General features: G+C 31.5%; 1 protein-coding gene across 5 annotated transcripts in view; it reads right to left on the minus strand.

Moving 5' to 3' along the window:
- The window catches only part of LOC108687037 (synapse-associated protein of 47 kDa), a 68,699-nt gene that overhangs the window by 22,679 nt on the left and 18,266 nt on the right, over nt 1-27,754 (minus strand). For all 5 annotated transcript variants that reach the window (XM_018192625.1, XM_018192626.1, XM_018192624.1 and 2 more), the window contains exon 4: nt 25,452-25,573. In XM_018192625.1, coding sequence (XP_018048114.1) covers nt 25,452-25,573 — 122 coding nt within the window. The remainder of the gene's footprint in view (nt 1-25,451; nt 25,574-27,754) is intronic.

A 27,754-nucleotide genomic window follows, 5' to 3' on the forward strand; every position in this document is an offset into this window, starting at 1 on the left:
ATGTCGACGTAATCTGAGCAACTTCAGAGAAAATATTAAGAAGCTCTGATGGAGTATTTTTCTTCGTGAGCTTTGATAGAACCTTCATGTAAATTTATAGTTTATATAATATCATGTCCCAATATAAAATCAGGCATGTTCCATTTTTTTTACCAAATATAATTTTTTCGAAGTTTCTCCAAAAAGTTTAACGAATTTATGTTTGGATTTATCAATTCAATCCGTCCGAGAAATGCATTAAAAATTTAAAAAAGAATGAAAAAGCCATGTGCATTTTTTCTCATTGATAAAAATAATAAGTAAAAAACACATATAAAGTGATATAAAAAACAAATTAAGTTACAAAAAAGATTAAATACGAAATGTTTTTAGCAGCAAGCAGCAAATAACGTTAGAAGCAAAATGTAGAGTTTAACTAGTTTCGTGATTTTCTCGGCAAAATAAACAGGACTAAAAAATTGAATGACAGAGACAAATCGAGGAAATTATGTAGAAGGTTAAAACACTGAATCTTCAAAATAAATGAACGATTTACACTTAGTGATCACCTAACAATAAACTGCGACATCACAAATATTGCTGACATAATTATATAAGTCAAAGCGTGATATACAATTTTACGGTAGTTGTTTTCATTGTTAACGGCGACGTCTATCTTAGTAATAGAATTGACATATTAATAGGAAAGTTAATTTTCTGAAAATTATCGTGTGTGTGTGTGTATATATAGTATATATAAGAAGTGTTATTTATGTACAATGTATCTTTGCGATTTAATCCGTGGAAACTGTTCGAGTTTGAATGATCTTGATATTCTGCAATAATATTAGCAACTAATTAAATTGAATAAAAACTTAGCGCTAATAAAATCAATAATTGGCTATCTTGACATGACAAAAACCCTCGAACAGCATTTTTGCCGGATACATCGATTGTGCTAGTGCAAAAAAATTCATTAAAGCACCAAGTAAGATCGTAACGCTTTCTTTTTCTGAAACGTCTTGCTGTTTACAAAAAAAAGCTGATATGATGCTAGTGTATAAACAATAAACCGGAAGACCAGTCCAGGAAGGAAACAACTATGATGAATAAAAGAAGGTATCCCACAGTGCACGTTGCGATTGTTCCATGGCACGATAAACGTTTGCAATCTTGAGACGTGAAAGATTCCGTACAGGAAGTTGTGCGTTTTCACGGAAATACTTTTGACAGTGAGCTTCGATCGATACCTACAAAAGCGACAATATATAAATCATGACTGAAAAAAATCTTTCTCCAGAATATTTGGAATCACTCGATATGTGCTTGTTCCGGTTAAGCTGACACATGATGCTGAAATTTATTGTCCGTGTCAAATCGATGCGAAACTTATCAGTTAATTAATATCAGTTAATTTATCGATGTACAACACGCGGCATTGACGCATCGATTATCCCGGTGATTAATTAACATTTTAACAGAGATTGCGCCGATCGCAACAACACTCGCAGCGAAGCATTCGTGATTTTTTATTTTTCCCCGTGTTGTTCACAATATCATACTTTTGCAGAACGTATGGAATTCAATTACATCTAATTGATTGATACGAAGCAAACACTTATCGTACCAATTTTTAGAATTCTCATCGAGCATTTTTTGCCGTTCGTGTTCAATTTCAGATACCGACGGAAATGTGCGAGCACCGTGGTAAGCGAGAATAAACTTGTAGGCGATAATCCAATCGATATCATCGCCAGTTAAATTATAACCAGACTATAGAATTCAGAATTCAGCAGAAAAACCCATTTTTTTCTTTATTCCTGAAAATATGATCCACTTCTCACAGAACTATTTTCGATAAATTAGTGTCGCATTCTTATCTTTCTGGCAAAATCGTTTTAATGATCTATGGAATTACAGATTGTTATAGAACAAAAGGAAGCTTTTAGCTACTATAGCCAGTATCGAGAGAATAAATTAGCGAGCAACACGAATTATTAATTAGCGAGAATTCGCGCGGCGAATTAAGATGCATAGTTAATCGAGTTTGTAAGCAATGATAAATTATCACTTTATTAAATGTCATCTCTGCCGGCTCCGAAATATTTACCGCATCATTCCTCGGCGTCGATGGATTCATTGCGTGTGGTAAATGTGTCTCCTCGAGCTCGTTTCAGCTCGCTCTGGCGGACATTGTGCAATTGAATAGACCTCTCGAAGGAGAAATTGCAAACGCTAATTAACGGTATATCGACGATCCATTAAGTGCAACCAAAACTCGATTACCTCCTCTACAAACTTAAACAAACTTCCGTAGACACAGCCCGACTGAATGTACGCAACATGCTAGCTTCTCGCTTATTTATTTCTTTTACAGCTGTTCTATTACAGCTGTTATACACAAGCAAATTGCTGCGCACATCTTATCTTTTTTTCAATACTTTCCCGTATATCATGTTTGAAAGAATAATGATATAACACAAAGGACCGTGTGCAAAATTGAAATAACAAATGAATATCGCCACAGAGCTTGCATTATATATTCACGATACACCTCGTGTAAAGTAAACGTTATATGGCTCCCATGGAAAATTGAAATATAAGCCATAAATTGAAACATAAACAGTTACAGAATGTAAAATATAAGAACGCACATTTATATTTTTGAAGCATATATACACTATAAAATAGATAAATTTATATTATAAAAATACTAGTAACTCTAAATAAGACGCGAGTATAAACAAATATATGATTATATCAATACTTTTAATAAACGTTTAAAATAAACGTTTAATTCCCGTTTCCAATGTAGATTAATTTTAATCTCAGTTCAACTTACTCTTCATCTTTTTCTAATTCTAAAGATTAGAGAAAGGCGAGGAGTAAGTTGAACCGAGTTTAAAGTTAATCTACATTGATGAAAATGGGCATAAATGATATATTAAGTATAATATTTCTAAATTTTCGAAATAGCAATAGCAACGCCGTTGAACTTGTTGGTGACTTGTTGTTAGTCACGCGGGACAGAACTCTGTTATTTGTTCAATCTGACATAACTTTCGACATCATACACTACAATGTTCATTCAACTTCTTGGAAAGATTCACATAGGGCATTGGGTATAATATATTGTGTATAACATATTGTACTGAAGTATTTTTAGGTCATCGTGTCCCATGATGCTTTGATATTGCAATTTCGTGAAAGATTAACTATAAGTGATCGTACTATCAACATTGGCCATTCTCCACGTGACATCTACGGGAAATAATGTTTGTCCTTCGCCGTGTGCTGCGACGACAGGACAATTTGTTTCGTTCCATGATAAGGGATCAAAAACACAATCGCTAGTGGTGAGAACACGAAGGGTTTTGTAGAAGGTATTCGAATTTTCTACTTTCGTGCCGCACGAGCGTGAGTGACAAATTAGCCGGAGGTGAAAAAAACGGGTGCGTTATATTTTCCTCATTAGTCCGTAAGAGTAAAACTTTACGGAAAACGTTAATTAGAAAATAAAATTTTCTCCCGTTACGTTTCAAATAATTTTTATGAAAAAGTGTTTATATTTATTTGATAAATATGTTTCTCGTTTAAGGAGAAATAGTTTTCGTGATTTATTAAGTTAAAAATATTTTATCAAAAGATTACTTTGTAACATGGAAGAGAGAGAGAGTCTGTCTTCGAAAACAAGATCAAGTAATTATGATTTCGTGTTGTTTATCGATAATATAGAATAAGGAAGTTTTGTAATATTATCAACTGTAACTTGTTGCATTGTACTCAGAAATGCAAATATGCTAGTTCTGGTACGATTATTAGTCCCGCGATTGTTGCTTGATTATCACAATTCATATAATTACTAATTCACATCTTGCGCATTTATTCGCGTCTGCCTAAATTACTTTGTGCAAAAATAAGGAACTTATTATTGGGTTGTCCGGAAAGTTCGTGCCGCAAAAGATTTAAATTTAATAAATGAAACTAAAAATTTAAATCTTCTGCGTTTCAATTTTCCTTCAAAATCGGCACGAACAATATATTATACTAATAAATTTTATTATTTGTTTTTTATTTATATTGTAAAGATATTGAATATAAAAATTAGAAAATTAAATTGAATAACCTCTGATTAAGGAAAGCAAAAATTACAATAGTACAAAATGACAACTTCAAGTATTTTATACAATCCATTTTATAATAATTTTAATATTTTACAGATTTTCTGCGTAATATATTAATGTATATGCTGCAATTAAACACGAGTTATCACGGACATTATATATATTTGTCTCCAATTATAACTAATCCTAAGCTTCTCTAATAAGAGTACATTAGTGACAAAACGCTGAGCACTTTAAGCTTTATAAGCATGGTGTGCAAAGGACAGTTAACAAGAAAACCATCTCTTGTTGCGGTTTACAGTGCGGTTTCGGTCTACACTCGTTGCATAATTATCCCATTTCAACTCTCTCCAATTATATTTCTCTACTTTGATTACCAAATTCGACTTAAGTTCTGAGTTTTTAAATGTATTGTTTTTTTTTTAACAAGAAATGTAAATTTTATAAAAATTTTTTTTTTGCACTTGTCATAATGTATAAAATATACGTGCAATAATTTATATATCTAATAATCATCCGTATTTTTCGTATATCATATTCTCATGGAAATAAATCGCTAGTCTATTGTACATTAAACAGCTTTATTTAAAAACTTACAATGCTAAAGGTTAATCCCGGATTTGCAAAAATGCAAGTATGGTTTGGAGAGTGCGGTTAAAGAAAAAAAATTGAAAAAACTATGAAGAATTAAAATCATGACCAGAAAAAAATGCAATCTCTATTAAAGACTTGACTACAAGAATTGACTTTTTCTATGAACTATTACATTTCTTAAAATTTTACATCACACATTTTATATATCAAATATATGAAATATATAAAAAAATTTTTCGATACTTGATAAAGATCATAAATTCTATAATGAAAAATTGCCGTATTTTTTAGATGCATAAATGCATAAGTATAAATAAATGAATAACCCTCATGTAACAAAATAATTTATTGTTTTTTCATTATTGTTTTATTTCGAATAATTACAGACGAACACTTTCAAATAAGCTAAAGTTTGTTTTCTTTATAAGATTTATTTCAAAATTAATAACTTTTTACAAAAATTCTGCTCGATTCCAGCAAAATAGACAACAAAATCTCTAATGAGGAATCATAACAGTTTATGGACTACTTGAAATATCAAACGCGCTTCCATCTAATTGTAGATTAACAATTGTAATATGCACCATATAGTTCATAATTGCTAGAACATGACATCTGAATCTAAAGTAATAATGTAATAATGAAGAATATCATTAACATCTGTGTCGAAGTAATGTGATTCTTATCAAATAATTGAATTCCCAAAATCAATAAAAAAAAGTTTCATTCGCTATTTTGCGCTTACCAATACCGAGTCTATATATGTTTGAATAAAATGCTTTCAAAATACTTAATTTTCTACAGATAAATAATTTTACACATCAGAACTGCACATGTTCGTTAAAGCCTATTTACCGCAATAATTTCCTAAATTAAAATCAATTATTCATTGCTGTAAAAATAGGAAATAGATACAAATTAACTTATTATATTTTTAATATTAAATGTAATATAAAAAATGCTAACACCATTTGGCAGATAAAAATTTCAGATAAAATTAAGGATTTAATCCAAAAATATTATATGTATTATACAGAAATAATCCTGTATTGAATAAAATGATTCGAGGAATCAATTTTCTTCTGCCTTTTTATGTTCACGAGAATTTCCGATAAATATAAAGTCCAAAGAATATGAGAGTCTCGGTGCTCGCTTAAATTAATGCAAAATATACAAGCGAGATACAGATGTTTTATTTTCACTAAAAGAAAGAGAAAAACTGTTCAACTCTTTTATTACATGCCACTGGCATAGCTCTCATCCGCATAATAAATTCTCATAATTGCTCAAACGAAACAGAACTTTCCTATTGAAAGAAAAATAGCGAGTGGATGGTAAAAATTCAGTAAAGACTCACGCGGAAAATCCGTGATCTCATGATCTCTAGCACCAATTTAATGTAATGTGAAAGTGTTTAATAAATCGCGATAATTCTACAAGATGTACTTGAGAAAAAATTTCTAGTTGAAAATGAACGAACGAAAAGATTCTGATCATATCAATCAAAATGATTATCTCAATTAATATTATGATTCAATTAGAAAATTCTAATTTGTTCATTTTCAACCAGAATTCCAATTAATACAAGACTCTTTTTCCAGTATTAGAGGTGTGTGTTATCCCTCGCAAGAGACATTAATCATGCTTATTCATTATTATAGCATATTTCTATTAAGTATATTATTAAAGACATGATAAGACATAGTCTCCTCGACTGATTGAGAATTTAGTAGATGCCGAATAAAATTGTCGGAGGTACTGCACGGGAAAAAATTACGGCGAAGGTAAAATCCGTGGGAGCTTTTTAGCGCTTTTTCCACGTTTTTAATTAGCCCGATAGTAATCACGTAGAGCCAGTGCAGCTCGTTAAATTCTTACGCGGTATTCCGCAGTGAGAAACTTCTGGAAACACCTTCTGTTTCTCGGACGGTCGCTATAACCGTGACCTTTGCGAGATGTTCCAGTACGAGATGCAGCCCGAGAGGCAGCTTTAAGGTGTTTCCCCGAGTCGTTGGGAAATCGCACAAGCGATTCTCTTTGTGTAAAGGTCGAATTATTCCGAGCGCAAGCAGAGTGCGAAAGTGAAGCGAGATAGTGACTTTATCTCAAGGAAGAGATGAAAGAGAGACAGTTCTTCCGGCGATAGTAATACTTTGAATACTGATAACACTTGAATCTGCAAGTTTTGTCTTTTATGTCCGAGTAAAGATGTTATACTGATATTACTCTTTATTCTATAATATATAGAAAAAAAGGATGCTTTAACGTTTTTTCCGACGATCGATTCCGCTCTTCAACTGCACTTTAACAACTAGGAAAGAGTCGGACGCTCTATCGTGTTTTAATACATTAATGGCATGGGGTGTGGCGAAAGAAATCAAATATTTTGCAATCGATTCTCAAAGAAATTATTATGCAAAGAGCGTTTATTAGATTCTTTAATATATGTATATATTGGATTTATAAATTTTTATAATTTATTGAGATAATTGTGAAATCTTATATACAGATATTAATTTGTTAGCAAAAAGATAAAATTTTATCGTGTACTACAGCAATCACAGCTGTTCACTGCGACGTTAGAAACGTGTTAAACGTCATATCGAGATCAAATAGTCGAACGTGGATTTTTTTTTAATAAATATTTGCGCCATGGTAAAAGGATGTGCGTTTAACGGTTGCTTTCAATCAAAGAGAAAGCAAAAAAAGAAGAAAAAACGCGGAATACGAGATGAAAAAATAATTTGCGTCTCTCGCAAGATAACATCAAAGCATGGCGTAGCGTGAAAGCAAATCGATGCTTGTGCTACTATAAAACTTGGTTGAATTGCTGGCGGCGCTGAGATGAGATTACGTTGTCGTATTATAATACAAGATCGATGAATCGACGACAATCTCTTTTACTCTCAATGGTCTCACGATTGTAAAAGAGCCATTTAAAATTTTGGCATGTGTTCAGAAATATATCATTTCCACTCTCTTCCTTTAACATGAAGATTAATTTATATTTCTGGCGCGATGTAACGTATACTTGAATTACAAGCACTTCAAAGGATATCGCTTTTACTTCTCGAACATCGAAATAAAAATCGAATGATAAATGTCCGAATTATAGTATTGTAAAAAAAAGCACTTATAAAATTCTTATATGTCTCCTATCAATCAGAAAACAGATTGTTAACTTTTAAGTAGGTTCTTCTAAAGATATGCAAGTTGATAAGTGAGGTGCTTAGAACAATCAAAGAACATTTTGTAAATTTTATAGTTATATTGTTTATTTTATATATTACGTTACAGTTAAATTTACATTAACTATATCCTTATAAAATAAAGGAAATGTATAAATAACTTTAAGATTTCTAGATATCTCAGCAATACTTTTTATTTTTCGTTCTTAAAATAAAGTTTCTAAGAAAATTATGCCTGGAGTACTACCTGGCTATCTCTCACCTATTTGAAAGTTAAAATAGTATAACACATGCTAAAAATTTCAGGACATTTCCGGATTTTTTTCTTGTCAGCGTCTATAATAATATGTCTGTTATAGAATTATGAAAGGAATTTTGCAATTGCAAACAAGACGAGGAAATTTCAGGTGCACTGATAAACGATCACAGCGTAAAAACATCCGCGTGGCATGCAAAGGTTGCGTACGTATACACGTGGGTTCTGTCGGGGGCGGCACCTAAGTAGGTCAGACTCTGTCCTGACCCAGATGATTGCAACTGGGTGACGTCACAGCCAACCTCCCTTAATCTCCCTCTCACCCGCCCTTGGTAACGTGCATTCTCGTCAAAGTGAGGGGTCGCGTTAAGCATCTTGGCGAAGGTGGCTAACTCATAGTTTCTTTTCGCGTATCGTCTTCCCAAAGCTCTTTAGATCATCTCGGCGAAAGCTTCAGGATAGCAGATTAGAATGTACGTGCCTTACGCGAAAGCTTACGCTCACGTACGTATCACGCCGCACGTGGAGGCGATAATTACGCGAATAATTATGGACGATGCAGCGTAATGGAGTAGAAGGGAATTATAAGCGAGTTGATCATAAATCACGCAGATTTATTTTCAACGCACACATTCGCTTTTGGCGTACATCGTAACGACGAGCGCACTCAAAAATGTACATACGCGACTGTAAAATTCGTGGCGACCGATTGCTCGATCGAGAATTTTATTTTTCAGAACAATACACAATCATACGAGTAAACTGTTTGCTGTATAAAGAATGTAGTGGTATCGTGATTTAAGCAAATTACGGAATAATCAGCGTAGAAATTATTCATATCAAATATTATCTTTCTACAACTGATACTAATACATGGAATGTTTGTAAATTGATAATACAATCGGGAAAGAGGCGATTGGAAAAAAATAAGTCGAGAACATAGAATAAAATTTTTTCATATAAAGCTTTGTTTTTAAGAAATCAATTTTAAATACTCCGGATACATGTGCACTCAACTATGTTTTAATTTAATGGATTTTATTGTAAACTATTACCTCTTATATTTGTCGTAATTACTGTACTGAGAAACCAAGGATACATGATACGAGAATATGTGTGATACGAAAGATATTCATGCACAATAATTGTATTATTTCATAAAAATAATTAAATTCTATTATTTAATAAATTTTATTATTTTATATAAATTGTTGCTTTATAAACTTTATTACCTTACAAATTGCTTTCAAATATACAATTCTGCTCTTTGTAAATTTCTCTAAATGCTTTCTAACATGTTTAGTGTTTTTATTTATCAATTAAATCCGCATCTAGCTGGCGAATATTATTAAAGCTGATTTTGCCGAAAACAAGCTTCATATATAGAAAAATAACATAATTCAATCTATGTTTTTAAAAATCAAACTAATTTTTTTATTTTATTTCTATAAAATTTTATTTCTTTAAGTCAGGTTCAAAACATTCGAGCACAAGGCTTGACTATTAATTACAACGTGGAATATAAAATACATTTCCGCAAAATTTAAGATTTTGTGCTGCTGTTACATCCGTCTCGAAATATCAACGCCGGATGTTTATTATCCATTATTATCCATTATGAGGAAAACAAATACCTTCATATTCAACAAAATGGAATTCATTAGCACGATATTAAGTAGCTGATTTATATTCTTTATCGAGTTTCTATCTTATTAAAAGTGATGTGACACAATGGATATAATTTTTTACGCCGCGCAAACAAGATTTTCTATCAAATAGAGCGAGACAAAAAAATGTGCTTTTATAAAAAAGGTGTTACCAACTGGTAATCGCTAGTACGCATCTGGCAATCGCGCTGCTAGAGTAGTAACAAGGAATAGTCATTAACTCAGAAGTGAACATCAATAAAAAAATTCAACTTTCTTTTATTCGTATCTCCTCGCGTATTCTTGTTCGTAAGATAAAACATATTCCGCTCGTAAAAATCATTCCGTGGAGATTACTTTGTTACACGCTTGGGACTGCCCATTTTTCAACGTCATCCCGTTGAACCATTTTCCCTAGTAAAGACTACAATGGTTTCATTAATCAAAGATACAATACAATCAACATGAAGAGCAGATGCGTATATAATTTAAATTTTATGTTTTCGAAATATTTAATTTCAGTGATTTACATACGACTATTATCGCGATTTTATCGATTTATCTATCTTAGACTGGATTGTTCCATCTTTCGCTAAATCTCAGACGCGCTCTCTCTTGCTTTCACTTTCATTCTCTTATTTGTCCATTAAATAAATTGCTACATAATTTATTTAAAGATAGAACAACCGGTCCTTCAATTACTGATGATAATATAGTGAAATAAGATGAGGTAAATGATCCTGCTATTAAGTCTTATATTACTAGATGCAGAGGCTGTACCGGAAGCTAGAGTATCTACGGCCCTTGTATTTGCATAATATATCAATTGGATATATGAGCGCTACTAGCAAAGGGCTTGCACGTGACATTTTGTATGATGTATCGAACTAGTATATATTAGGTGTAGTAAAAAGAAATCCATTATTTTTCCATTCAATTTCATGCAAAAATAATGGATTTCTTTTTACTGCGTCTAATATCAATAACATAGAATAGATCTCATTTGTATCAGTCGATTGCGACTGCAAAAATTTTTTAAACGAATACTCATGGTTAATATCATTTATATTGATAATAGCGGACGCATTTTTCACGCAAATGATAGCGATCAATATTCTTCATAAACAATAAACTGCGATAAAAAATTATTTTAATGATTTTAGCTATTTTATTGTACTTACATACTGTATATGTATAATCGGAACCAACGTACTAAATCAGAAAGTGAAATAAAATTGATAAAAAATAATAACTATTTCCAATTTGCTATAATATCTCAAAAACGAAAAATCATACCGAAACGAAATGCATTTTAAAGCTAGTTGATACTTTTGTATAATATAAATATAATATTAATTTTTAAAAATGCTGCCAATGCTATAACGTCATAAAATTTTCAAAAGTATTGTTTTTTGATGTCTTTCCATCATCTTTCTTAAAATTATAAACCAGATTTGGGAAACAGATTCAGCGCATGCAAAAACTACAATATAAAGTTCATTCATGCAATAATCCAAAAGTATAAATTCGCAGGCTAGTGTAATTAATAGAAGTATAATTGATCTCCTCTATCGATAACAATCGCTGCTCTTCACTTACGAGTATTGATTGTAGTCAATATTTTCCCAGCAAATTGTTAAATAGTACTTATTGCTCTACATATCATTAATAGTGATAAGTGTTCTGCACATGATAGCAACAATCATGATAGCAAAAAATAATTGAATAATTTTCAACGTTCGCAAAAGAAAAAGTGTAAGTACACCCTGAGTATTTCCGCCTCCGATCGACCTACCCCGTTTGGCGCCTTGCGTAGGTCGAAGGGGTGTCCTACGTTGCGGTCGATACTCGCTATGTTTGCGCGGCCTCGTTTCAGATTCCTCTTTGTTCCCACAAGCTTCAGTTCTGCCATTTTTTTACACGAATGTGATTTAAGTCTTTCGAATCGCAGATAAGATGATAAGTGATAATCTGCGTTCTCGTTTGCGCGCATAATCTTCCATTTTAACTGCTACGAAACTGTCCTAAGTCATACCGATTATTATAGACATTCTCTCTCTCTCTCTCTCTCTCTCTCTCTCTCTCTCTCTCTCTCTCTCTCTCCTATTATTATATAGTTATTATAGATGTCGAGCAATTATCCTCATACTCCTGACTGAAGATAGAAATTACCATTCGCGATTCTAGAAAGATCCCGTGGGAAATATAATAGTCCCATTGACATATTTTAATAGATATAGAGTTAAATTTTCCTCCAGTTGAGAAAATTTAATTTCTAACGATAATCGTTGATAACTCTCGATAAAAATTTCATATCATTTCAAAGAATGAATTTTGAAACAAAAATCAAGCAACCAAATTAAAGCTCTCATTATATTGAGAAAAACGTACAATTTGGTCTAGACAAGATTTCAAATTTTATCAAATGCTGGTCAACCTTTTACCTGATTGTATCTGTATTGTACGTGTAATGAAGGGGAATGACATGCAACGCGAATGTAACGCGTGCATTACTCCATTATCTCTCGTGGGAGACAGACACGATCTCACCTTAATGTCATTAAAACTACACGCTTGGTCCCTGTGCTCAAACAAATTCCCGACAGCGTACGGCAACTCTAATGGTCGTTGCTATTTGTGGTCAAAGTTAAATTTGAATATTCTTGATGACAAGGCATGCTCGCGCATTGTTAGTTAGTCTTGTTTAGGCTGTCCGACCCGTTCAAATTTACAGCGCAAATGCATAATGCGATTTGCTTCGCACAGAAAATATTTTTAAATATTACAATTTGAAAATTCATCTTTTTCTCGATATACAGGATACATAATAGATATTAAATATATATGTGTAAAAATATGTATTAAAAAAAGAAATCGAAAAACAATAAAGTTGTCTAAATAAAACGATGGAAATGAGACGGATAATAAAACGCGCGATTGGATATCGTGCAATTAAGATAATTTTCGAGTTATTCGTCCATCAGAATGTCTATCTAGAATATCCAGACTGCAATAATCAGTTGCGGTCAAAGCGTCATCGACGCAAGCCAATACAAATTTTCTGTTATCGTCCTATTGGCCTATGTAGATTAATAGAAACTGTGTTGATTAACAATGTATATCTAGTAAATATCACATGTAAATATAAATAAAAAATATGTCATCAAATTCTAAAGAAAAAATATTGTGGCCAGGTGATACATATTGACACATAAATTTCACTCAAATGTCATTCGCGTGGGTTTCTATACATAATATTCGCGTTCCTAGATTAAATATGAAATAAATTAAATTTGATAATATATTAATAATTATTATAATTTGCCTGTCGTATACAAGTATTATAATTATAATATCTAAAGTCATCTATTTCTATATTAATAGATATATTTATTTAATAAAGCACGCAAAGTAATTAAAGCGTTCCGCATTCCACGTTAATTCAGAAAATATATCGTGACTTCGATACGTTAGCTCGTCCTGAATACCATGAATTCCAGTCGTGCTGACAAAATTCACGCGCTCTTAACTAGTTTGATTCGAGCTTGAGAGCCTCAATGGGTCTGAGATCGTTGCAATTTAATTAATATCAAGCGTAACGCAATAAGAGCGAGTAGCTAAAGACGCTCGTTTGTGCAGAAGCGTCTCGTGGGCGCGCCGCTTTCAAGTTCAAGGCTGCGTTCGGAAAACAGCGTAGTTGCGGACTGCAACCGTTCCCCTTAACGAGACACCTGTCATAGCATATCACCGATGGACATGCAGAGAAGAGTCCACACACGGCACAGGGAGATCTTTACACGTAAAACCGTGTTATACAGGCGATGGCAAACTGGGACGCGGTTACATTTGTCGACATGAGGATAACTCGGCGTACAGGGCGGTAATGGAGAAAGAACAGCGGCATATTGGAACACGGATGTAATGGGTAGCAACAGTTTTGATTTTATATCACGCGAAGAATTGATAGGTTTGACGAGCGAGAGCCAATCAGTGAAAAAAAGTTCCATCCGGTACGTAACCATTTAGTACGTAAAAAAAAAAAAGGAAACAATTCTGCTGTATAATTCTTCTGTAAATTTAATCAGAGAAAAATCCGATGATCATTTTAGAATATAAATTCACGGTAATTCAATTGAAAAATTAAGCCAATAAATGCGGAGAAGGCAGTGTATCGAGTTGATGTAATTATATTATGTTCGATTGTGTCGAGAAATTTTTCAATCAACGACGATAATATTTTTGAAAAAGACATTTCTTTACGTTACATACTGCGAACACTTGAAGTATGCAAGCTTCATAAATTATTCATCATATATTCGTAGACGCAATCAAATTCCTCGACTCTCGCACGACGTTTAAAGTGACATTATTCCACACGTGTGAAGCGGGAAGAGAAGATAGAATGGCGAAAAGTAAAACGAGTTTGCGAATGCAAATTGTCAACGAGTTGACCTTTCAAAAGAACTGCATGTCGGGTTGTCGCTTTCAGCTTGTATAGATTATCGATTTTATCTGACACGAAAGCTCGATATATACAATTTGATTACGCTACACCTACGGTACTTTTTTCTCGATCTGCAAATGACAGATATTAAATGAATTAATAGAATTTGCCTAATGCAGTGGTATCATGCAAATCATCTTTATGCAACCCGTGATAGTTGTAGAAATTAAAATAGAAATTGTTTTTCACACATCGCACAAATTGAAAAATTTTTACACGAACTTTATGGTAATTTTTGTATAAAATTTAGAAAAAATTTGTATGTAATTTTTCAGTATATCTCTCGGATTACTTTTACAAGTATAGAAAAATCAAGTAATCCTTACACTTTAACATCTTCAAAAAGTATTCATAAAAATGTGTATTAAACAAAGAAAAAATAGACATAATTATTCAGACATGTGCTTCTATTATTATTATTTTAAAAAAATATTTAGGAGACAAATGATTTATGAAAGATTAAAGGATAAAATAGGGAGAAACTGCATGAATGATTAACTGATCCAGTAATTGCTCGTAAACATATTTCGACGAAAAAATTCAGCGAAAATAAGAGACGATAATAAAAGGAAAATAGCCGTCCTGATGCTTATCATAAAAGAGTTGACAAAAAATTTGCGTCGCAACATAATTTTATAAGATTACGACAACCAAGTAATTCACTTTCGTTTTCATTTTAGCGTTGAGAGATCACTGAAATATTATGAAACACTATTTACAAAGCAAACGAAGTCAGCTCTATGATGCCCATGAGATTTTCTTGAAAATTCGTTTTGTCACTATAATTGATTTATTTCTTAAATTTTAAAATAATAAATATATATTTTTAAAATAAATAACTTTTATAATAAAGAGATGAAAATTCCAACTAATTTCTTCTGTGGTTGTAAATGAGTGAAACAAAGGAACGTTGCAAGAAGATAAGTCTTGCAAACGAGCTTATCATTGCGCATCCACTGATCCTACGATTTGCCTGGCTCGTGTAAGGATTTCGCCGTTAAATCTACGAGATTGTGCATCTTCCTGTCGCAACAGGAACAGGAATAAGATAATTGAACTCGATTTAGAGCAGAAACGATCCTGATTTGTGTCCGTTGCATACTTGATGCAGGAAAATGAGAAAACTTTCGATCTCGATTAATAGTAGATCGACTATAGCCTCAGCTGAGAAAGGCATTACGTATTCCCACGCATACCTTTCATAAAACATAGAAGTTCGACTTTCGCGTTGATATTTCAGCAAATTCAGAACTCTCCTTGCGGATCTCGATAAGAAGTATCCTAAGTATTTTCGACGTCTATTCAAGATCGCAGAACATCGAACAGGAATTCTTTCACGCTTCGTAAAAATTCGACGTCTGGACAAAAAGAGTACGATTAAATCTATCTTTTAAATTCAATGTGGTTTTATAGACTCTAAAGTATAAAATATGAATAGTAATTTAGATCTTACTATTACTTTTTTTACGTGCTGCACTATATTATTAAATAGAAAATTGTGAATATCATGTTATCATTTTCATATTCTTGTTGTTGGATACCAATGTGGATTTCTATGGATGTAATAATTCGAGTTATAAAATATCATATCACCACAAATATCATTTATCAAGGCATTGTAATTTAATGTATCGATAACATTTTAATCTTCGAAGTTTGAGAAACAGCGATGTAATATTATCAGGAAAATTTATTCAAAGGACTTTATGTGATACTGAGTTTCGAAACGGATTACGCATTATTGCACTCGAAAACTTAATAACTGATTAAATGGCAATTAATTTGCTATGATTATGTATAACACACATAATAATGCAAACTGTGTAGACAAATGCATATTGAACTTTCATATTTTAATTGTTGTCGGTTTAAATTAAATCCAGTTACTATCAAATCAATTGAAGATAGCAATTCGCATATTTTCTGTTTGCATGCATAATTTATTTTTCTGTTTTAGGTATCACGATAGCTTACTTTCGTATTCAACGAGAATACCATACTGTTCACGCTCGTCATTTATTATGATAATGAAATGTTTAATTGTCGCTATGCTCGATAATGCATAATGAATGGTGCTATGCTAAAAGTGTTGTAATCTATATATCTATGTACATGTATTCACAGAAAAACTATTTTTCAATTAAAAACTATTGTCTCTAAATATTAAAGAAAAACATTTTTCTGTGTATTCAATCATAGGGATTTGTAACTGCAAGTCACGTCTAACACTCTAATATTCGTAATATCTAAATTACGCACGACATTTAAAAATTTGACATCAACAAACTTTTTTTGTTAAAAAAAAATATATATATACTCGAGCATGTATAAATCGTCGCGATGGTTAGTCGATACAATGGTGAACGTGTCTTGCAATTAAATTCAGTTAGCACTTTTCAATGATGTTTTATTATTTAGTGCACCGCCGGATTTGACAGATGTGACAAAAAATTGTCTACTCTCAGCATTACAAAGCTATATAAAAGGCAAAATAATTCAATGATTGATTTTTATCTCGACGAATATGTTTCTCTGTAGCTTGGTTTTTCATTCTGTTTTTATTGTGCGTACAAGTCAATCAGAAACAAATCATTTTTTTGATAAATTTTTCGTTTAACTGTACTTTTGTTTAACTTTTGATTATATCTTCATTAATCTTGAAGATTAATTTAATGTACAATTTAATTGAAAAAATAAAAATATTTTTTAAATATCATAGTTTACAAAAATATAAAGAGAAAATTTACTTTTTCTTGATTCGTCAAAGTATGTGTTCTCGTAAAGAAATAAAATCTGTAAAAAATCGAGTAAAAAACAAAATATATAGCTCAAACAAAATTATGTTTGTGTGTATATGATTAACGTTGTATTGATGGTATCAAAGAATTGCAAATAAAGATATTTCATCCGTGTCAAAGCGTTTGACAATTAATGTCAAAGCGTTTGGCGTCAGTACTATAATTAATTACTAACAAGTTATGCAAATTTTGATGGGCATTATCTCTGCAGTACATTTTTTAAAGTAAAATTTTGCTTTTCTTTCTTCCGACAAAATAAAAAACAAAGTATACACAAATAAAATTACACAAGTTAATTTCTACAAAATATTTAATAAAAAATTCAAAAATAGTAAACGAGTTTTTTAAAGATTTTTTTTTAAACTGATACAAGTTTTATCAATAATCTCGAAATACATGTGGTCTTATAAAATATACATACATTTTTCATCATATTTCAAAATGTTATTCTTCTGTTTTTGAATAAAATTCAAATGTGGTTCTTTTATTTATATTCCATCAAAATATCTAATCAATTAATTCGTTACGCATTGCTTGAATTATGCATTAAATGCTTGGATGTGTATTGAGATCATGCTGGTCCATATTTATTAAAATGGACCAATCATCAGCCATCACGCAACCTTGAGTTGATATATTAGCAAAATTCGCTGGCATCTGGAATCGACATTCGATACACGCGGCAAGGAAGTACATAGAAGAAGAAGAAGAAGAAGAAGTGGAATATCGTATGCATAGAAGAAGAACATAACGGTGAGTGAAGAAAGTTCAAGGCTCTTGGGTCATCGATTCTCATCAACCCCATAGTGGTTCTGCACTAGTGAAGATAGAACAAGAAAGAAAAAGAGAAGAAGGGTCATTGTTTCACAACGAGGATAAACAGGTACGTCGACACTATACGTCATTGTAAAGAAGCGAGTACCATGTCACATTATCCAACATGGACAGTATGAGAATATACAGGTGATATTTGATAAAAGAACAAATCATTTTTATAAATAAAATAATGTTACGGTAAGATAATATTTAATTTTTCGAGAACCGATATAAAATTATTTTTAAAAATTATTTTAAAAATCTTGCGCATACACGATAAGAAGTAGAAAGTAAATCTATTTTCAGTAATGCAATAAACTTATATTAAAAATAACTGCAGCTTAACGAGTCAAAGAAAAATGTAATGGCCAAGAAAATCATAACTAACTTCGTCAAAGAAATTATTGGAACCATTAACAGCAATTAAATGCCACCAGTTATAAAAGATCGAATAAGCAAAAAAAAACGGCATTAAATCTGATTAAGCAGCTATTCGCAGAGGAAAGCAGATATCAAGAGAAGATTGTTGAAGGCCGCGAGTGACCTTGCTGTTATCATCAGCTTTTCGCGGAAATCATACAAACCGCGAGATGCTTGTGGTAGCGGTGGTAGTATGAGTTAGCTACCGTAGTCGGATCCCTCAAACCGAGAGGGTGGCGTTGCGGATCAATACCAACTGCCCCTATTCTTCAGCTGTGTATGCATGTCGCGCGTAGTCTCGCGCGGTCGAGATAGACTTGATAAGCATGTGCATGTTCTTCCTCTTATCAATAAGCATGTGATCGTTTCTATAAAATTTTGTGTATGTACTGCAAAATTTCATGGCACAAAGTGTCCGATAAAGACCGTAATACACTTAAGGGTAGATTCCTGAAATTATTTTGAATACGAAAATCCTAATATTAAAAAAGATATAATTTTTTGAATTTTAAGTATTTAAAGTATTTTAAGTATTTAAGTATTTAATTGTCTAAAGTTCGCGCGTTCAGGAGTCGTACAACATAAAATGCCAACCACATCTGAACACGCGAACTTTAGATGGTATGATTCGCTAACTTTAAATGCTTATAATTGAAAAATTATTATAACCTCGACATTTTGATAGGATTTCGTCTCAAAATAATCTTAGGAATCCCTTAAATTGTTACAATTGTTATAATTTTTATTGGACACCCTGTATAAATTTTGCGCGCGTGTATGTGATTAATATTCGCACTTACGATTCGTAAAAAGAGAAGAGAGATTTCGCGGAGGGCTGACTAGATGCGACGAACCACTACTGGCTCTCTCACGCTGCCATCTGGTTTCGCTAGCTTTATATCCACTTGTTAACTAGTGACTGCGGTCATGCCAGACAATTAAACGCAACATTAAAACTCGTAGCTAACTTTTCGATCTAACGAATTATTGTGAACAATAGGCAATTACGCGCATACATGAGATAAATGAACAATTCGCTCCCTTAGGATTATTATCTATTTTCTAACTAATGAGAAAATAATTTTGAAATTCATAAAAAGAAATGTTATTTATTCATGGCACGACGGAACAAGTCGTTGTGCTTGTCCGAGATAGTTATAACACGCGGAAAACTTTTAATTTGCTTCTCAAGTTGTGGAAGTATAAGATAAAAGTTACATTAGTGTTTTCCTCAGAATTATATACATTCTTAAGGTTTAGAAAAGGAGATTCATTCTTGTCGGTAAGATAATAACATCTCGCGACATTTTACATTATTATGCTCATTCGCAATTTTGAGATTGTTACAAAAATTTTCTAAATAAAGTAATTTTAATCGTAATAAATTGTAGATTAATTTTTAGAAATTTTTTATCACTATATAAAGTATGGAAAAGATATAAAAATATTAAATGTAAACAAAGTCTCTTGCTTTTAACAAAATTTCTCCTAACATTCTTATATATATTCCGATATATTATATAAAAATAAATAAGATTTGCACAACTCTATAAATATCCACTAAGTTTTCAGAAAAGAGGATTTACTAAATAGGTACATTTTACATGATCAGATATGTAGAAAAGAGGACAAAGTAAGTTTCGCAATATCATCTAACTTGTCTCATTACTAGCATCAAATTCTGGAACCACCAGTCATCGTAATTCAAAAGCCTATACATGAATAAATTTTAATATGCAATATAATACAACTGAATAATTTGACGTTTTCGCGGACAAAGCATGTGAACTCTTCTATATATTGTTATTCATCACATGACAATAATAGGTATATAAAATCTACATAAATTAACATATAATTTCATTAAGTGTATGAATTAATTAACAAAAAATTTTAATATAACAGGTAAATATAACAGTAAATTAAAATTAAAGAAAATTTAGAAATTAAAAAATTTAGAAATACACAACATATATACATGTATGTAAATGAAATAAAAAGAAATTATTATTTAAAAATTTAATTATATAATCTTGTATGTTTTAATGTATATTTGCACAATTTTGTGTGTGTGTGTGTGTGTGTGTGTGTGTGTGTGTGTGCGTGTGTGTTAAAAATTATTTTATAATTTCAAATATGGATATATAATACACAATGCATGTATTTTATTACAAAGTCGGATCACTATAATGATCGAGCAATTCCCGTGCAAGTTTCTTTGAGTCTTTCAGTAATTATAAATTATTACTACATTTTATTTTTTTCCAAAATGAAGTTTTAATATTTATTTTAAAAAAGTTGAAAGTATGTTGATAAATTTTTAGAAAATTTTTTAATCATTCTGAAGATGAAAAGAATAGATTTTAGTGACTCATATTTGGACGGATAAGGCACCAAATTGTATCTTGTATTCTAAGGATTAAATAATGTTTGATATAATAAAAACTCTTTATATCAATACAAAAAATATATTACAAAAACTACTGGTACTATGTTCATTAATTCGACTTCTAACTTATCAAATACAATATGTATCAAAATTATAATAATCTAAAAACGATGTAAAAAGTTATTTCAAGCTATTTCACAAAGAAGCACTATTCTGACGATACTTATCACGATAGAAAGCAGAAGTGGTTGTTGCCAGAAAATAATAATGCATGATCGATAATGTATGTAGGTACGCGATATGCATAAATCTCTTTTCAAGATCCCTGCCAGTAAAAATAAAGATGTGAACAGACAATGTCTGCGATAAAGTGAATAATGAAATATTTCATCGTTTAGTATGAGATAACATCCGTGACGATGCGAGATAGTAGTACAAAGTAGATATCACATAAACATCAATATCCTTAATTTCTCATTTTTGTGATCGCGGTCGAAAAATAGAATTTTTGTGATAAAATATCATCAGTTATAACTGCGGTAGAATCTACAAAATTTAATAGATTTTTCCAGATTTCCAACAAAAATTTTGTATATAATAAGAAAGCATCTCGTATTAGATATAACGTAAAAAGAATTAAAGAAAGAATGATGTGAAATAAAAAAATAATAAAACGAATAATGTGTATGTGTGTATGTGTGTGTGTGTGTGTGTGTGTGTGTGTGTGTGTGTATGTGTGCGCGTGCGTGTGTGAAAGATTTTTGTTCCGTAATAACAATAAAGCGAAATTGAAGAACAAAAAATAAACACAGAACATATGAATCGTGAACGTAATATAAATTGCTGATTAAATAAACCTGTTTGAAATCTGTACAATTTAAAACTAAGTTGATAACGTAAAGTTACGGATAAATTGCTTCGTATTCAGCTACGGGATAAAATTACAACACATCATTATAACAACAGCAACCCTATACCATCGCTGTCTACATAATTCAATAATGAAATACGCGATAATGAACGAAAGCATAGAATCTTGTCGCGTATCGGCGTGATCATATCTTCAGCGACATATGTTTCAAAACATCACTGTCATTGTCAGCTTTGAAAATCTATAAAGAATAACAAATTCAGTGCATTCGCGATTTTATAAAACGCAATGGAGCATTTATGAAAATAAAAGGAGCAATAGAATTGTCCCGCTTTAACGTATAATAGAAAATAGGTCGATGAGTATAACCGCCTTTTCCGAAAGATATTAATAACAGTATCGACTTGGGACTATACGTCTACAGAGAAAATCTGCAAGATACGCAATTTGTTCATTTTTAATCTAAAAAATAAATTTCTAGATGTAACTAAAGTAAAAAACGAACGCAAACGCAAATGGATGCATTATTACATACGTTTACTTTAGTAATTTTGAACTTGATTTTGAATAAACAAAATAATTTTATATAAATAAATTATTACCTCAGCCAAATAATATCTGTAAAACGAATCGATTGAATGATAATAAGGTATATGATAAAACGAAATTTCCTGTCAATGTTATCGATTGTAATCAATGACATACAAACGTAAAAAGCATACACGCGTGCGATTTTGATATACATTACAGCGTTCCTGTAATTCCGTATTTCTGAACACAGATGCTTGTACGTTCGATGAGGTCTCATGTCATTTTGTTTGCCGATGATACTATCACGTGATAGTATCTATTCAAAGGACATCCAACCTAACGTTGGTTATAATACATGCTCGACAGTACTTGATAACAGCGTCGAGTGAATTTATTATACGCGGAAATTTATGCTCTCTTCATACACTTGTGTGTAATTTAAATTTATATAATTGAAATTAAAGCCAAAGTTTAAGGGGCCAAAATTATAAGCTTGATGTGATACATCATTAAAACTACTGACTATTGTCATTATGGTGTTGCTATTCGCAATAATTATAAATGTTATAATTAAATTAATTCCATTATTTTCATAAATAATATATATGTTATATTTAAAAATAATATAAAGAGAAAAAGATTTGAAAAAAAAAAAATAAACGTTATTACGATGTACAATCCTATCTTTAAATTTTGTACTTTTAAAAAGTCTGTTTCATTTTACATGAATTGTTGCAACTTATATTAACGATGCATCGACAAACATCAAACTAATCAAACGACATTAGGTATCCCTGGTGTACAAATCATAATCGAAAACCATCGCGGGACAAGTGGATGCTGCGTACGCATGGTGCACCGCGATCTCTTGAGAAATTACACGTCACGTGCATGTGAGTACCAGAGAACGTGCAAGTGGTTGCAACAATGGTAAATCACTGCCGTTAGAAAATGTACCCGGTACAGGAAGCCGAGAAAACTGCGACTCTGTTCGATAGTTCTTCGTTCCTTTTATTGTCATATTATTTATTAAAACTGTTTATTTATCAAATGCATAAATATAAAAAAAACATTAACTTGGCCAACGAAGGCCACTAAGGAGTGGAATATATATATTTTTCTGAAGATTAATGGAAGTTGAAAATTCGCAATTACGGAAATGTCAAATTCGCAATAAATTTCGAAATAAACAATCGAAGTGGACCAATGATATCGTATAGAGTTATTCATAATTGTATCTGTACTACATACCAATCTATCATTTTTAATAACTTTCAGCTCAAATATATTGGCTTTTACATCTGAACTACAAACAAAAAATAATAAAAAGATAAAAAATAAATTTTAGTAAACTATGTAATACTAATCAATCCTCTTTAATCGTATATATAAATTATTGCGATTATTTTCATCATAAAAAGTTTTGATCTCATTAATTTCTAAAATATAGGTACTGTTAAGGTAAATACAATAATTAACAGATTCCCTTATATATCGAAATTATACAAATTATTATTATTTTATAATCAATTACTCAATTAATTTGTAATTATTAATTCAGTTATTCTCTCTGTATAGAAGTCATTATAAATGTCAGATGTGAATCTATTATAAAGAGAAATCATTTAACGAATCCATGATTGATTTTTTCGAAGCAATGTACACCGTGATAGATAAATCCATTGTGTGAAAATCGCAGTGTGAATAGCGGTGTGCTTTAAAGACCTATATTTCGCACGCCGTTTTAGGCTATCCCGAACTTGTATCGTCCAATAGTCGAAAAAAAATACAAGAGACGAATGAGCAAAAAACCTCCAATAGCCATTCGCAATAACCAGAGAGTATAAACGCAAAAGTGGTTTCTTCGGCTGGATGCATCGTGGGTTCATGTTAGCGGGTCTGCACAATTTCGAAAAAGAACGGACGCGGAATAAATTTCGCCCATTCGTGAATTTTTAATTTATCGTACATGAGAGTTCGTCAAAATCAACATTTCTTGTTTGGCAAATATGTACAAAATGTATGCACAAATACAACGACAGCAGGCTTTCTGATCGATACGAATTTCCACGGTCGGCGACAGCCGTTTAAGTATAGATGACATAAGAACTTGACATGTTGATTTTTAAAGCGATTACAGAAGTAGCGATGTATTCATTAGGTATTGCATGCATTGTTTTCTCTCTAGAGTCAATTCTATGAGAATTTTATTCTAAGAATTATTATTCCAAGATGTCAACTTGAACTTTATTGAATTTATCGTATATATACTTGGGTCAATAAGTAACCATGATGTCTTGATTTCGAAGGGCAAAATTAAAGTTACTTATTGATTTACCTATATACTGAGCATTAAATTTCCGATATTGCAAGTTTAAATTCATGATAAGACAAGTCAGTTGTTTGTAAGAACTTGGGAAAGTTGCTTTAATTTCCGAAATATAAATGCGATTATACAACATGTATGCGGAATAACTGCTGTCATTTATGTATTTACTGAATTCTCATAGGTCATTGTATTTACGGATTGAATACATACCCATGTATCAGTCCGTACCATTATGAAAAAATAAATCCTACGAGCCGATATCGACAACGACAAGCGCAATGCCAATAAAAGAAGAAAAAAAAAACTGTTCACGAATTTCCGAAGAGTAGAAAAGCAAAAAGAAAATATTTGCGTAAATACGTTTTTTTTTTACATCCACGGGAAAACATTCGCAAAATAAGTTTGCTTTTCTATCTAGTATTCTTTGTTATACTTCAAATTTATCCATACTCACGTAGGATGGTGGCACGAGCGGCAAATGCACAATGTAAAAAATTTCACATGCTTTGATGCACGAAAACATCGAATAATACGCGGCAAGAATATTAAAACTGTTATCAATTTGCTTGTGCACGTAACAGTACGAAACGAGCGCGCATAAATAACTCTACAGTATAGTATTATAGTAAAAAAGAAGTAGTTCGAAGTAAAAACTACAGCAAAACACTTATCGATCAATTCCTAGAAGTATATGACTAACACATTAATTTACAATCGTTACAAATGAATGTTTAATATAAATGAAGGTTTAATATAAATAGGTTAATAATAATAGACCAGTTGTTGCATCTACGTTATATTATCTTTGAATAAAATTTATAGTAAATTATTCGTAATTAATGTATCACTATTAAAAGTGATTGATACTAAATTGTATCTCGAATAAATCTCAAGGATATCTCATTACCTGATTAAAATCGCGATAACGATAATGGTAACAAGAGTCATTAAAGTCAAATCGATCGGTGCGTTTACAGGATTATAGTGACAATGGAAAAAAACTCACATTCTCTTCGACGGTCTTCTTGATTTTCACGCTGGCCTCCACTACGGTCTTTCCGGCCTTGTTCACAGCGCTGTATAAGAATCCACCGAGGCTCTTCGCACCAGCCAGTGCCTTCGTAGAAACTAGTGGCAGAACAGGAAAAGTAAAATGAGAATAAATGAGACATTCGTGAGAGAGAGAGAGAGAGAGAGAGAGAGAGAGAGAGAGTGTGTGTGTGCCTTCGCAGTCTCAACTCAACATGAAAAAAAACCATAAAGTAGGTCGTAACTATTACATAAAAATAAACCGGTGTTCTATAACTATTTTTCTTTCAAATAAGAAAGATGCTATTATCATCTTTTAAAAAATTAATTAAATAAAAACTTCAAGCTATTTAACTTAATTTTGTTAAGCTACTTGTTAGGAAATGCGAAAAAATCAGAGATTGCTCGATTTGAACTATTAAAGATGCTATTTAATTTAAAAAAGTTTTAAGAAACGACGTGAATATGAATATATATTGTATGCCATTTAAGAATTAATACCAAGTGTTAGAAGTTAGTGAAAAATATTACACATACATATATATAAACTAAAAAAAAAAAATCTTAGTTACGCTATTACGTTAAACAAACAGCCAAAGAATCACGTGATATCGAATCAACGTGCAAGTAGTTGGTTGTTCTAACTTGAATACGTCAGGTGGATTTCTCATGACTCTCCTTTGCAGAGAATGATTCTGATTTAGCCATTTATCACGATCTGATGAGAAAAGGAAATTGGCGTATGACGGTAGTGATAGGAGCGACCGATGCAAATCGCTTTTCCGAAGCAAAATATTACGAGATATCTGATGTTAAATATTATATTATATTATCACCGTATGTAACTTTGGCTTTGTTCCATCTTTAGTATTCCCGATGTTCGATGTAAAACTGTTACAATGCACTATAGAGAAGCGAGAGAAATCTGGTTTGTAAAACCATGTATTTATCTTTAATCGTGTTATTCAATATTCTAAATCGTATTTAATATCGCCTTTAAAAAATAAATGACACGATTAAGATACAATGTATAATTTCTGCCTAAAAGTGACTTGAATTTATTTAACAATTATACAATTTTATAGTTTGAACGAAAATTTTCTCATTTTGTCGTAATTATTTTTTAAAATCATGTCTACTTCTTACAGAAATAATTTTTGATCCGAGTTTTAAATCGCGTCGTAAAACTTTTTGTATTTTTAAATACAATACGTTTGTACTTTTAAATACAATATAGAAAAATTTGTAATTTTTTCCCTAAGTTTTTCATATTGTTAACAAAATACTTGTAATACATCCCTAAATCTAAGTCGCAACAATGTATATATGTGTATGTATATTTTTCACGTACGTTTTAACTAAATAACGCAGTAACAGTTTTTTTTTCTTTTAAACCCATAGTTTGGAATTAAAATCACATAGTGTATATCAAGTTTAAAAAAAAGTGGATGCCCCTTTTCTTGCATTTTATGTCCTACCATGCGGCTAACGAATATTAACTAACAAACGATATTTTATCTCATCATTTATGAGATAAAAAATAAAATAATGTTCGCGAGAAAAGCGGACACTACATTATATACGACATATTGAAGAAATGCGCGACGCAATATACTTTGTCGTTTAAATCGCGCCTCGTAAATAGATTGCCGTTTGATCGCCTAATGCGTCGACAGCAAGTTACAGTGACATTTACACTTTCAATAAAATAGAAAACGATTCACCTTTTCTTATAGCTCAACTCGTGCAAAAGGTCGGCTGGTCTTGGTCGCAAGCATTTCAAACTGTAATGTCATAGCGTACTTCACCATACATACTAACATATTAACGTGATTTCGTCGTAATCTAAAATATTTTTGAGATAGTTTTATAGAAAATTGTAATGACGTTTCTCCGCTAATTTAATTCGCAGAGATTTTATTCGAGACGGCCATTACATTATTCAATCTCGAATTTTAATTTTTATACATTCATATAAATCGTTTAAAAATTTCTGATGGAATATACTTATGTAATATGTTCTTAATCAAAAGTAATAAATGTATAATCCAAAAAGTATAATCCATTTAGATATAATTCTACAAAGACACGAGCTAATTTTTTTAGATATCGAAAACGTGATATTTTTCTGAAATTTACGGGAAAGGAATAACGAGTAATAAAGATTTAAAGTTTTTGACGAAGAAAACTCTCAAAAGGAATCATGAACGAATGCAGTGGGCTGCTTTATATGAGCTATAGAAACGTAAGAAGTCGCGTAGCTATAAAATGGGACACACA

Source organism: Atta colombica, unplaced genomic scaffold, assembly GCF_001594045.1.
Source record: "Atta colombica isolate Treedump-2 unplaced genomic scaffold, Acol1.0 scaffold198, whole genome shotgun sequence".
NCBI classification, from domain to species: domain Eukaryota; kingdom Metazoa; phylum Arthropoda; class Insecta; order Hymenoptera; family Formicidae; genus Atta; species Atta colombica.